Raw genomic sequence first — 14,451 nt, 5'->3', positions numbered from 1 at the left:
GAGAGGGTTTCATCCGATGGAGGTGGTGGTAGCCAAGCAGTGGTGACGGCGAGGGCCAGTCACCGTGCTGTTCAAAGTGCCGCGATCAAAGCTGTAGCCGCGGCAAGTTTTGCTGCCGCTACTCTTGCCGCCCGGAGGGACAGGCCCGGACACTCCGTGTCCCAGAGTTCCCTGTGGGAGCTACATCCTGCCACCCTGGGAGATCAACACTCCTTCACTGCTGGCGGAGGATGACGAACAAGTGTTTCAGGAAAGTCTGAGAAAATCGGATGACACTCAGAAACTCCAAATCAATCAATCAATCTAATTTATTTATGAAGCCCTTCTTACATCAACCGATGTCACAAAGTCCTGTACAGAAACCCAGCCTAAAACCCCAAACAGCAAGCAATGCAGGTGTAGAAGCAACAGACTAATCCTAGTTTCAGCCCATACTGTTACTGAATGCCCTTAAGTTGACTCCATTTGGGATCAACAACGCTCCACTGTGGCACTGGATACAGAGGATCCCATTACTGTGGGTCACTGAAGACCAAGGCAGGCTTAGAATAAACGTCCTGTGTATAGGCCTGTGTCTTTGGCTGTTTATTCTTGGCTAGCAAAGAGATAGAGTGCGTGTGTGAAGTACAGTTTGTAAACAGTCAGTGTATGCGTGAGTAAGTGAACGTCTCCCACGGGACTGGAAATTCTTCCCTCGGGGCTAAAAACAAGCCTGTCCCATAACACATCATGAAGGCCAGAGGGCTGGACCCAGAGGGGTGGTCCCAGAGGGCTGGGCTCATAGGGGTGGTCCCAAAGGGCTGGGCTCAGAGGGGAGGTCCCAGAGGGCTGGGCTCAGAGGGGTGTTCCCAGAGGGCTGGGCTCAGAGGGGTGGTTCCAGAGGGTTGGGCTCAGAGGGGTGGTCCCAGAGGGCTGGGCTCAGAGGGGTGGTCCCAGAGGGCTGGGCTCAGAGGGGTGGTCCCAGAGGGCTGGGCTCAGAGGGGAGGTCCCAGAGGGCTGGGCTCAGAGGGGAGGTCCCAGAGGGCTGGGCTCAGAGGGGAGGTCCCAGGGGTCTGGGTTCAGAGGGGGGGCCCAGAGGGCTGGGCTCAGAGGGGTGGTCCCAGATCTAGATGTATACCTCTCCTTCTTCTGTCCCTTCTCCCACTATTCACTGCCACGAAACACGATCCTCTCTTAGCTCTGAGAGCATTCTCTCCATCCCCCCCCCCCACTCCACTCCCCCCTCAGTCAGTCCCAGCTGCTTCCCAGCCTCATTGTGCCCTGAGCCAAGCAAGCACCACCCCTGTTTTTTTGCACCTGACTTGTGGAAGGCTCTCTAAAATAATCAAGGCTCTCTAAAAGAATCGAGGCTCTCTAAAAGAATCAAGGCTCTCTAAAATTGAATGAATTGGTGCTTCTAGGACAATTCTAAAGTCTGATTGAGGTGAATATTGATGTGTATTACTGATGTATACAGTATATTGATGTGTATTATTGATGTGTACAGTATAATGATATGTATTATTGATGTATACAGTATACTCAAATCAAATCAAATCCAATTTTATTTGTCACATACACATGGTTAGCAGATGTTAATGCGAGTGTAGCGAAATGCTTGTGCTTCTAGTTCCGACAATGCAGTAATAACCGACAAGTAATCTAACTAACAATTCCAAAACTACTGTCTTGTACACAGTGTAAGGGGATAAAGAATATGTACATAAGGATATATGAATGAGTGATGGTACAGAGCAGCATAGGCAAGATACAGTAGATGGAGTACAGTATATACATATGAGATGAGTATGTAAACAAGTGGCATAGTTAAAGTGGCTAGTGATACATGTATTACATAAGGATACAGTCGATGATATAGAGTACAGTATATACGTATACATATGAGATGAATAATGTAGGGTAAGTAACATTATATAAGGTAGCATTGTTTAAAGTGGCTAGTGATATATTTACATCATTTCCCATCAATTCCCATTATTAAAGTGGCTGGAGTTGAGTCAGTGTCAGTGTGTTGGCAGCAGCCACTCAATGTTAGTGGTGGCTGTTTAACAGTCTGATGGCCTTGAGATAGAAGCTGTTTTTCAGTCTCTCGGTCCCAGCTTTGATGCACCTGTACTGACCTCGCCTTCTGGATGATAGCGGGGTGAACAGGCAGTGGCTCGGGTGGTTGATGTCCTTGATGATCTTTATGGCCTTCCTGTGACATCGGGTGGTGTAGGTGTCCTGGAGGGCAGGTAGTTTGCCCCCGGTGATGCGTTGTGCAGACCTCACTACCCTCTGGAGAGCCTTACGGTTGAGGGCGGAGCAGTTGCCGTACCAGGCGGTGATACAGCCCGCCAGGATGCTCTCGATTGTGCATCTGTAGAAGTTTGTGAGTGCTTTTGGTGACAAGCCAAATTTCTTCAGCCTCCTGAGGTTGAAGAGGCGTTGCTGCGCCTTCTTCACAATGCTGTCTGTGTGAGTGGACCAATTCAGTTTGTCTGTGATGTGAATGCCGAGGAACTTAAAACTTGCTACCCTCTCCACTACTGTTCCATCGATGTGGATAGGGGGGTGTTCGCTGTGCTGTTTCCTGAAGTCCACAATCATCTCCTTAGTTTTGTTGACGTTGAGTGTGAGGTTATTTTCCTGACACCACACTCCGAGGGCCCTCACCTCCTCCCTGTAGGCCATCTCGTCGTTGTTGGTAATCAAGCCTACCACTGTTGTGTCGTCCGCAAACTTGATGATTGAGTTGGAGGCGTGCGTGGCCACGCAGTCGTGGGTGAACAGGGAGTACAGGAGAGGGCTCAGAACGCACCCTTGTGGGGCCCCAGTGTTGAGGATCAGCGGGGAGGAGATGTTGTTGCCTACCCTCACCACCTGGGGGCGGCCCGTCAGGAAGTCCAGTACCCAGTTGCACAGGGCGGAGTCGAGACCCAGGGTCTCGAGCTTGATGACGAGCTTGGAGGGTACTATGGTGTTGAATGCCGAGCTGTAGTCAATGAACAGCATTCTCACATAGGTATTCCTCTTGTCCAGATGGGTTAGGGCAGTGTGCAGTGTGGTTGAGATTGCATCGTCTGTGGACCTATTTGGGCGGTAAGCAAATTGGAGTGGGTCTAGGGTGTCAGGTAGGGTGGAGGTGATATGGTCCTTGACTAGTCTCTCAAAGCACTTCATGATGACGGAAGTGAGTGCTACGGGGCGGGGCGGTAGTCGTTTAGCTCAGTTACCTTAGCTTTCTTGGGAACAGGAACAATGGTGGCCCTCTTGAAGCATGTGGGAACAGCAGACTGGTATAGGGATTGATTGAATATGTCCGTAAACACACCGGCCAGCTGGTCTGCGCATGCTCTGAGGGCGCGGCTGGGGATGCCGTCTGGGCCTGCAGCCTTGCGAGGGTTAACACGTTTAAATGTCTTACTCACCTCGGCTGCAGTGAAGGAGAGACGGCATGTTTTCGTTGCAGGCCGTGTCAGTGGCACTGTATTGTCCTCAAAGCGGGCAAAAAAGTTATTTAGTCTGCCTGGGAGCAGGACATCCTGGTCCGTGACTGGGCTGGATTTCTTCCTGTAGTCCGTGATTGACTGTAGACCCTGCCACATGCCTCTTGTGTCTGAGCCGTTGAATTGAGATTCTACTTTGTCTCTGTACTGACGCTTAGCTTGTTTGATAGCCTTGCGGAGGGAATAGCTGCACTGTTTGTATTCGGTCATGTTACCAGACACCTTCCCCTGATTAAAAGCAGTGGTTTGCGCTTTCAGTTTCACGCGAATGCTGCCATCAATCCACGGTTTCTGGTTAGGGAATGTTTTAATCGTTGCTATGGGAACAACATCTTCAACTAACGTTCTAATGAACTCGCACACCAAATCAGCGTATTCGTCAATGTTGTTGTCTGACGCAATACGAAACATGTCCCAGTCCACGTGATGGAAGCAGTCTTGGAGTGTGGAGTCAGCTTGGTCGGACCAGCGTTGGACAGACCTCAGCGTGGGAGCCTCTTGTTTTAGTTTCTGTCTGTAGGCAGGGATCAACAAAATGGAGTCGTGGTCAGCTTTTCCGAAAGGGGGGCGGGGCAGGGCCTTATATGCGTCGCGGAAGTTAGAGTAACAATGATCCAAGGTCTTTCCACCCCTGGTTGCGCAATCGATATGCTGATAAAATTTAGGGAATCTTGTTTTCAGATTAGCCTTGTTAAAATCCCCAGCTACAATGAATGCAGCCTCCGGATAAATGGTTTCCAGTTTGCAAAGAGTCAAATAAAGTTCATTCAGAGCCATCGATGTGTCTGCTTGGGGGGGGATATATACGGCTGTGATTATAATCGAAGAGAATTCTCTTGGTAGATAATGCGGTCTACATTTGATTGTGAGGAATTCTAAATCAGGTGAACAGAAGGATTTGAGTTCCTGTATGTTTCTTTCATCACACCATGTCACGTTAGCCATAAGGCATACGCCCCCGCCCCTCTTCTTACCAGAAAGATGTTTGTTTCTGTCTGCGCGATGCGTGGAGAAACCCGTTGGCTGCACCGCCTCGGATAGCGTCTCTCCAGTGAGCCACGTTTCCGTGAAGCAAAGAACGTTACAGTCATGTCCCTCTGGAATGCTACCCTTGCTCGGATTTCATCAACCTTGTTATCAAGAAACTGGACATTGGCAAGAAGAATGCTAGGGAGTGGTGCAAGGTGTGCCCGTCTCCGGAGTCTGACCAGAAGACCGCCCCGTTTCCCTCTTTTTCGGAGTCGTTTTTTTGGGTCGCTGCATGGGATCCGCTCTGTTGTCCTGTTTGTAAGGCAGAACACAGGATCCGCGTCGCGAAAAACATATTCTTGGTCGTACTGATGGTGAGTTGACGCTGATCTTATATTCAGTAGTTCTTCTCGACTGTATGTAATGAAACCTAAGATGACCTGGGGTACTAATGTAAGAAATAACACGTAAAAAAACAAAAAACTGCATAGTTTCCTAGGAACGCGAAGCGAGGCGGCCATCTCTGTCGGCGCCGGAAGTGGAAACTGATGTGTATAGTATATTGATGTGTATTATTGATGTATACAGCATATTGATGTGTACAGTATATTGATGTGTATTATTGATGTATACATTATATTGATGTGCATTATTGATGTATACAGTATATTGATGTGTACAACATATTGATGTGTATTATTGATGTATACAGTATATTGATGTGTACAGTATAATGTGTATTATTGAAGTATAGAGTATACAGATGTGTATATTGATGTGTACAGTATATTGGTGTGTACAGTATATTGATGTGTATTATTGATGTGTACAGTATATTGATGTGTATTATTGATGTATACATTATATTGATGTGTATTATTGATGTGTACAGTATATTGATGTGTATTATTGATGTGTACAGTATATTGATGTGTATTATTGATGTATACAGTATATTGATGTGTACAGCATATTGATGTGTATTATTGATGTGTACAGTATAATGTGTATTATTGAAGTATACAGTATACTGATGTGTATATTGATGTGTACAGCATATTGATGGGTATTATTGATGTATACAGTATATTGATGTGTACAATATAATGTGTATTATTGAAGTATACAGTATACTGATGTGTATATTGATGTGTACAGCATATTGATGGGTATTATTGATGTATACAGTATATTGATGTGTACAGTATAATGTGTATTATTGAAGTATACAGTATACTGATGTGTATATTGATGTGTACAGTATATTGATGTGTATATTGATGTGTACAGTATAATGATGTGTATTATTGATGCATACATTGCAAGGCTCATCTGTAAATGATACCTTGGTCTCAGCATGAGTCCCTGTCCAAATAAAGGTTAAATCAAAAAGACATATGTTTAGCAGATTGTATGTTAAGCCTCAGTGTCTAGCACCTCCCCGTGAGCCTACAGTCATATTTAAGAGAGGCAGTAGACGTATCGTATGACCTTTGTCTGTCTGTGACCAAGGTCAGACGGTCATACAGAGATCATCAGAGATCATCAGATAGCAGAGGGATCGGAGGGGAGGATGGCATTAGAGATAGTGTCTGAATGGAATCCCCCAAAAGCCACTATGTGTCTAGATAAGGAGCTGGGAGACAGTGAGAGGGCAGAGGAACAGGGAGAGGAACCGGGCAGGTGGGCAGTGGGCTCACCATGGGGCTGTGTAGTATACCACTCAAAAGGACATGGCACATAATAAGCCCAGAGAGGAGCATGACCTTGGTTGTACCGTATGCATGTTTCCTTTGTGTTTTTAGAATATTCAAAAAAGTATGTATGCGGGCGGGCGTGTGTGTGTGTGTGTGTGTGTGTGTGTGTGTGTGTGTGTGTGTGTTTGCATAGTCACATCTGTGTGTTTGTGAGTGAGTGCGTGCGTATGTCTGAGCGAGTGCGTTAGACTTAAATTGGATATTCTGTGTGTTTAATTATAGGCTGTGTGTTCCTGTCAGTGAGGCTGACTGGCCCTCTCATAGCTCCTCTCCTCCTTTCCTTTCCTTTCCTCTCCTACACACTGTCGCTGACTCCAGGTCAGAACAGAGCTATGCAAACTAATGAGAGAGAGAGAGAGAGAGAGAGAGAGAGAGAGAGAGAGAGAAGGGACGTGGTTCATTTAAAAAAAAACTAATTTGGTCGTGAAACTAGCCATGTCAGACTATTGTCTTTCTCTTCTTGTCACGCCCTGACCTGAGTATTCTTTGTTTTCTTTATATATTTTGGTTAGGTCAGGGTGTGACGAGGGTGGCATGTGTGTTTTTGTCTCATCTAGGGTGTTTGTACTGTCTAGGGGTTTTGTAGATTTATGGGGTTGTTTCCATCTAGGTGTTTATGTAGGTCTATGGTTGCCTAGATTGGTTCTCAATTAGAGGCAGGTGTTTATCGTTGTCTCTGACTGGGAACCATATTTTGGCAGCCATCTTCTTTGGGTATTTTGTGGGTTATTGTCTATGTTATGTTGCACGTTAGCACAGTGTTTATATAGAGGTCACGGTCGTTTTGTTGTTTTTGTTTAAGTGTTCTTCGTGTTCTTCATTAAATAAAGAAGAATGTATTCTAACCACGCTGCGCTTTGGTCTACTCCATACGACGATCGTGACACTTCTTTCCTTCATGTTTACTTCCTCGTTTCCCTCTTTCAATTGTCCAGGGTCCTGTTGTCTCTCTGGCTGAAGCCAGAGCGTAACAGTGTTAGTGACTCAGACCAAGAGAACCCCAAGGCTCTAGGGGGAGAGTCAGCGACGTGTACCCAGCCAGGGGCCACTCTGACTGGGTAGACATAAAGCCCTGCTGCCTGGACCTCTGGGTGGCTACACTGTCACAGACACTCAGTGGAACAGTGTGCGGTGAGGTGGCTACAGTATCTATGAATAAGATATCTACTATACATATCCACATGCTGTACATCCACAGTCACCACATGTTAGGGTGCAAGATTCCAATAACGTTCCCAAAATTCACAGGTGTTCCCGAAATCCCAGTTGGATTATTCCTGGAATCAGTATGGAATAAGCAGGAAATCTATCAATCCTCCAACCAGGGTATCGGAATAATCTGTATTTTGGTTTCCAGAATTTTTGCAACACTACCACAAACACAGCTATTACTTCTAGTCTATATGTAAAAGAGAGACGCAGCACTGTGGAGGCTCTTCTCCAGTGGGTATGAGGTACTCCAAAATGGGAGCCAGGGACGGGGAGCCGCAAGGGAGGACAGGGAGGAGCCGGATGAAACCCCCCCACAGAGCCGACCCCCGCCAGAGGCTCAGCGGAGAGCCGGATCACCACCCCCTGTCCAGAAATAGCTCCACATGCATTCCAACACTGTCTGTCCTTCTGTCTGTCTGTCTGTATGCACAGACCCGGCAGTAACACGTTTAGCTTTTAAGTTCAGCTCCTGTTCAGATGCACCGTCCATTGGTCATTTGGTAGTTTGCTTTATACAACACTATGAGTGACGGTCTTTGGTGTTTTGGGTTGTTTTATGAATGTTGAAACATAAAGAGACATACCATTCTACCATGTGTTGAATAAGTTATGTATAACGATATACTGTAGGCAGTGTTCTTCAGACAACGGAACTGAGCGTGGGTGACGTTGAGGGTGAATCTTTTACAATGTGTTCTCCTAACTACTTCCGTTTGAAGTGCTCTGATGACATGTTAGGGTTAAGTAGTCCTGACGCACCTTTTCATGTCCTAAATATAGTCTGGCTATTGGGCAACACCTTCCCTACTACATTAGGAACACACCTATTCTCCATAATGGTGCTTCACTGAAACAATCGTTCTAAAACCGACATAATGCAGCGTTTGACATTCCAATGGAAAAATAATGGGGGAGGCAATCATCATAGAGCCTTTTCAAACAGATAAATTGGGGCGAGAGGGGGGGATGGGTAGTTCATCTGAAATGTAACTCCGTGCGCGATCTAAACACCTTTCTCATGAAAATAATTCCTCTGGGAGTCAACAAGGGTCATAGCACTCATTTCCACAGACAAACACACACAGAAACACAGACAAACACACACACACACAGACAGACACACAGACACACAGTACACTCCCTGGCTGTACCTAACCGGCGGGTGTGCCTGCTACGTGCTAATCATCATAAAAACAGGTTTAAGTTTCGGCAGTTCTACCCCCAGGCAGGTCAGGAGACTAGCATGAAGTGTAGACTAGTGCAGCTGTGTGAGTTAGTTGGGGGGGGGGGGGGGGGGGGGGGGGCATTTTAACTACGATTTAATGGTTGTGATAGATTTAAAACGTCATGCAAAACGAACCATAGCCTTGTACAATACGTGTGTACTCACAAATTATAAAACACAGGTGCAGGTAGGAAAAGATGAAAACGTATGAGGGTAGCATCACAGCACGACGAGGAAGAGCAAACTAAAGGCTGAGGTCATCTTCCCCAGTCATCTCTGTCTAGAACCGTAAATCAACATGGCAACCCAGGCGAGCTGCTCATTTCATGTTTCTGCTGAAGGACCTCCAGCTACAGCCAGCCACAGTAGACAGGGCTGTTGGTTTTATTTCATCTCTGTTTTGGTTTGTAGCTCATGCAGTTTCTATTATAGATGAATCAAGTGGAAAGGGTTAGGGCAGGGAAGGCCCTGTGAACTAAGCTTGTTTATACAGGGCTCTTGATGCCCTAATGGTCCACTGCACTGAGAATGTGGCTTTAAGCTAAAAACATAGTCACAAGAAACATTAAAAAGTCACTGTGACTGTGATGTGTGTGTGTGTGTGTGTGTGTGTGTGTGTGTGTGTGTGTGTGTGTGTGTGTGTGTGTGTGTGTGTGTGTGTGTATGTGTGTGTGTGTGTGTGTGTGTGTGTGTGTGTGTGTGTGTGTGTGTGTGTGTGTGTGTGTGTGTGTGTGTGTGTGTGTGTGTGTAGTGGCTGTGTGAGTGATGCAAGGTGTTTGAAGCTATTTGTCATTATCGCTCAAATCAAAAATATATCACCCCACTAATTACAGAAACACCTGTTGTGTGTTATAAAATAATCATTATAATACATGTGGAGGGTCAAGTAGGCAAGTGGATAATTCTTTGGAGAGGTGTTTAACATTGCCTAACGCCTCTAATGAAATTAGAAATAATTCAAAATATGTGTGAAGCTACAGTATGCTATAGTATGACAAAGAATATTCTCTGACCCGCAACAGACAAGGAATCAGGCGTAGTCAATCAGTCGAGCATAAACAGAGATGTGACTGTGGTGTGGGACTGTGGGAGAAGCCTGAATGACTGTCACGAGTTACTTAGATATTCCCTGGGACAGTCCTTGCTGTGCTGTGAGTGGGAGAATGTTCCAGGCCTGACTTGGATGAGATAGTTCCCATGGTGCAGCACCCCCACACAGGGAAGAGACACAGTACAGGGGGCATGACAGTATTGGCTGGATGAATACTCAGACTGGCTGACGAGCATCATAACCCATGACCGTGAGCACCCAGTACTGGTCACTGATTGGTGCACAGACCTATTGTGACCCAGTGTCAGTTAGCTTGGCCAATCACAGCTCGGAATGGGGTTAGGAATGGTGACATTTGAACTCAAGGAGCAACGGTTTGTCAGTCATCGCTGGCTTTTTATATAAAAGTCCTCGCTACTGCTATTTAGATACACAAATACACAGATGCCAAAGACAGATAAACAGACATGCATACACAGACTATGCCCTCTCCCACAATACATACACACACACACACACACACACACAAACACAGACAAACATTCTCATTTGCATTCCACTCAATCAGTTTCTAATTGACTTAATCCTCCAGATGGTCCGTGGCGTAATGCAGGGGGAATACAAAGCAGCTGCCAGTTTCCCTCTGGTTCTGGACAGCCATAATGGCCCTGTTTCTGTTTATGCCTATTTAAATTAACCATCCTATTCACGAAGACACCGGTTCACACACACGCACGCACGCACACACGCACGCACGCACACACACACACACACACACACACACACACACACACACACACACACACACACACACACACACACACACAGTACCTAGACACAGTCATGACCCTAATTAGATCAACCTCACCTCTGTTTTCTTCCATCCTGTGAATACTAGAAACCCTGCTGGTCTGGAGAACAACAGATCACCGAGGCTAAACTAATCAATGGTCTACTGACACAAACAATAGGCACCGTGACCTTGTTAATGGCAATACACGTCCTACCAAACCCACTGAGACCAATCAGACCACAGAGGCCGTAAAAGTGTAAATGAGGAGGCTAGACTCCAGCTCCTGAAACAGAACACACCTCAAGGACTAATCAATAATGATTGAATCAGTGATATTCGGAGACCACGGGGAGTCTCTTGTGTTCAACTGATATGTTATTACTAATGCACTCTCCATCTTATTACTCGACACTAACTAGGTGGATGGCAGATGGAGTGAAACCAACTGAGCTGATCCTGGTACATTGTTATACAGAGTTGCTGTTGGGTGGTTATAGACAGTGGTGTAAAGTACTTCAGTAAAAATACTTGAAAGTATTACTTAAGTATTTTTGGGGGTATCTGTACTTTGCTTTACTATTTATATTTTTGACAACTTCTACTTTAACTGCACTACATTCCTAAAGAAAATAATGTACCTTTAGCAATTACATTTACTTTTGATACTTAAGTATATTTAAAACAAAATCATTTTAAGACTTTTACTCAAGTAGTATTTTACTGAGTGACTTTCACTTTTACTTGAGTCATTTACTATGAAGGTGGGCTTATTGTTTACGGAAGTATGACAATTGGGTACTTTCTCTACCACTGGTTATAGATTACAGGAGGCGTTCTACAGACCCTGGTCCTGTGCTACACACCAGTAAGTTATAGCCACCATATTGGCTGTAGTTTATGAACGCCAGCGAGGGGTCTACTGCATATGCAAAAGCTTCTTCACAGTAATTACATAGTGGGTCCAGATAGTGGCCATGCAGCCAGGCAAAACGGAGTGGAAAAGACACATGGTCCCTGGCAATACCCTGCTGCTGCCAGCGCACGGGAGAGGGGGGAGGAAGAGTGAGAGGGCAGAAGAGGGGGTCATGAGAAGGGTGGAATTAAAAGTATGGAAAAAAGAAGGGCAGGAAGTCAGAGGCAGAAACCTGACCTTTCTCTCTTTATTGAAATGTTTGAGTGTTTTTACCATAGGAGAACATCCGTTAACTCATTTACATCTGGAGTGGAAACATGAGCATCTGTGTTTGATACGAACCAAGGAGTTAATAGGCAGGCATGTGAGCACACATACTCTTGAGTGTAACTTGCTTGAGGCTGGTAGGCTGGGTGGGTGATGTCATGTTGGTAGATGGAGTAAAGAGAGAGGGAGGGTTATTGTCTCTTTACTGAAAATAAAAGGCTAATCACCCATTGTCAGTGATCATCAAAGGGTTAGATATGGACAGACAGAAGCACAACCCTGCTACCATTACAGAAGCCCCCCCCCCCCCCCCCCCCCCAGTCCAAAGCTATGGAGGAGATAAGGAATACTTCTGACCCACTGATTCCTTCCTCCCAGCCACAGAGACTTCTTCAGCCCTCACTGACAGACTCAAGTAGATTTACTCTCAGGGTCAACACCAGGTCCCTCCCACACATAGAAAATCCCCTCAAAAGAAAACACTCTCAGCTATATGACCGTGTAAAATGGCAATACCCCCATCATCATCATCGGTTGCGAGGATGTTTTTAGGTTTAGGAATGTTTATGGCAATAGACGGGGATTCCCCTGGGGGTTCAATTACATACCCAGGCTTCTCAGTCACTCAGTCAGCCAGTCAGAGATGTTTCAGATACTGTTTTGACCAGTCTGTGGATCTCTAAGCTGCACTTACAGCTTCAGCCTGAAGGCCCTGGGCTGAGAGCTGAAACTAGAGCATGGCATTCCACACAGATGGGCCACAATCACCCCCTCTCAAGTCTGGAGATGTGGTGTCAATGGGGCAAACCCAAATTGCTTTCCCACCATGGCGGGCATCTGTATTCTAAACCCCTCAGATAGAGGGTCTATAGCTGGAACCAAACACTGACTGACCCACTATCGACAAAGAGGCATAATAAGTCAGTTAACGTCCAGAGAAACACTATTTGCAGCCATTTGGCACTGATAGGAGTGGATTGAGAGCAAGTGCAACTGTAACCACAGTCAAACACAACTGAAACAGTATGGATGGGTTGAGATCATTTCTGTGGGCCAGTCAGTCGGCCGGCCGGCCATTCTGCTTCAGCCCCTGCTCCTGCCCCTCTCCGACCCCCAGCAGTCTTCTGGCCACTGGACAGAGCATGGGAACAGCCCGGCCACACGCAGTGCTCCGCAGAGAGAGGAATGTAAACAGAGTGCAGCGCCGAGAGAAAGGGCTGGCACTGGAGATTTTCAGCAAAGGAAACAATCATAAATAGCAGATGCCTCAAGCAAAAGTACGCCAGTCAGTCAGTCGACATGGTCAAAGCAATTCAGCAGAGAGAGATGGCTGCTTGAAAAACCCAAAATGATTGAAGCAGCCCTCCCACGGTTGCAGATGTGGACTGTCATCACTGCCAAGCTGAGCAGCCAGAGGGATTGATTTGTCATCAGCCTTTAGGAGATAGATGCAGAGAGCAGAAATAGTCTTACCTGACGTGTCCCACATGTTCAACTCAATCCTCTGTTTTTCGATTTCAAAACTGGCCGTGTAGTTTTCAAAAACGGTGGGGACATAGTTCTGGAAAAGGGGTGCATCTTGATTAGTAAAGCACTAATAGCATAGGCGTAACGTAGGTTAGACGTTCAACTACGTACATGTAATGTATCATACAAATATATAGGTTATATTAAAACAATATAGGTCTAGTTGCTAATAACACCCCGATACCATATTAACGACAATAGGAAAACGAATACACTCCGAAATACATTATATGAGTCTATATTCTTTAATCACTGATAATAATGACCATTTTATATTTAAAGATGCACATTATTTCCCTGTCTTTCAGTTTCCGTCTCTCTCTCTCTCTCTCTCTCTCTCTCTCTCTCTCTCTCTCTCTCTTTCTCTCTCTCTAGAGAAATGTCTAACGCAGGTGCGTGCACACCTCTGGCTCATAATTTAAATCAAGACATTGGGGTTAAATGATTAGAATAAAGAAGCTCTGGTTGTTCTATTTGGTTTCGGTGTCCGTCTTGACATTTATTTTTTGCTTCATTCCCAACCGCGATGACCTACAGTACACACACCACTCTTAAATGATCCAGTTGCCTGTTTTCAAGTGTTGACAGTCGTGCTCATAACGCAATACTTCATAGCCTATATATATATCAGGACACTTACCTCCGGATAGCAGTCCTTCGCAAAAACATGTAGGAGCGCAGTTTTACCACATTGCGTATCTCCGACCACCACGATCTTACAGCGGCTGCCTTGACTTTCCATCTTTGTCTGTCAGTGTGTCTGTTCTGGACGCGGATCGGTTTCATTCACCATCCGATGTGGATATAAGGTGAGACTGGAACTCAAGGAAAACCCAGCAGGTACATGCCCCGATTGTGGCGCGCCCTACTATGTGTCCTCCCCTGTCCACCCCGTGCAGCCCTCGGTTCCCACGGTTACACCAGCTATCCTCTCAATGCCTGTTTACACCCACCTTGCCCGCAACAGCAGCACTCAGCAGCAGCACGCAGACCCCTCCCTCCAAACTCGTTAATTGGCCACGCCTTACCCATACACTCTCCCAACGACAGCGAGTTGGTCCTCGTGCCTCCGTGCTCATTTACTTGTTTGATAGCTTGTCTCTTTACTTGTCTAACAGTGGCGCAGTGGCGCACATATTATAATTGGGCTACATCTCATGACTTTTATTTATAGCTTTGAGGATAGTGTTGAGATACGCATTTCAACGAATGTACTGACTGTTTATTACATAGTTATAAACTGGAAAAC

At 45.9% G+C, this 14,451-nt stretch overlaps 1 protein-coding gene across 1 annotated transcript in view; it reads right to left on the bottom strand.

The window, feature by feature from the left end:
* Positions 1-14,209, bottom strand: part of LOC110538157 (rho-related GTP-binding protein RhoN) — a 32,285-nt gene extending 18,076 nt beyond the window's left edge. The window contains exons 1-2 of the mRNA XM_036938219.1: positions 13,843-14,209; positions 13,149-13,236 (exon numbers count right to left, since the gene is read on the bottom strand). Coding sequence (XP_036794114.1) covers positions 13,149-13,236; positions 13,843-13,944 — 190 coding nt within the window. The 5' untranslated portion in view covers positions 13,945-14,209. The remainder of the gene's footprint in view (positions 1-13,148; positions 13,237-13,842) is intronic.
* Positions 14,210-14,451: the final 242 nt, after the last annotated feature.

This window comes from Oncorhynchus mykiss, chromosome 12, assembly GCF_013265735.2.
Source record: "Oncorhynchus mykiss isolate Arlee chromosome 12, USDA_OmykA_1.1, whole genome shotgun sequence".
Lineage (NCBI taxonomy): Eukaryota > Metazoa > Chordata > Actinopteri > Salmoniformes > Salmonidae > Oncorhynchus > Oncorhynchus mykiss.
This window is presented reverse-complemented; position numbering and strand designations above follow the sequence as displayed.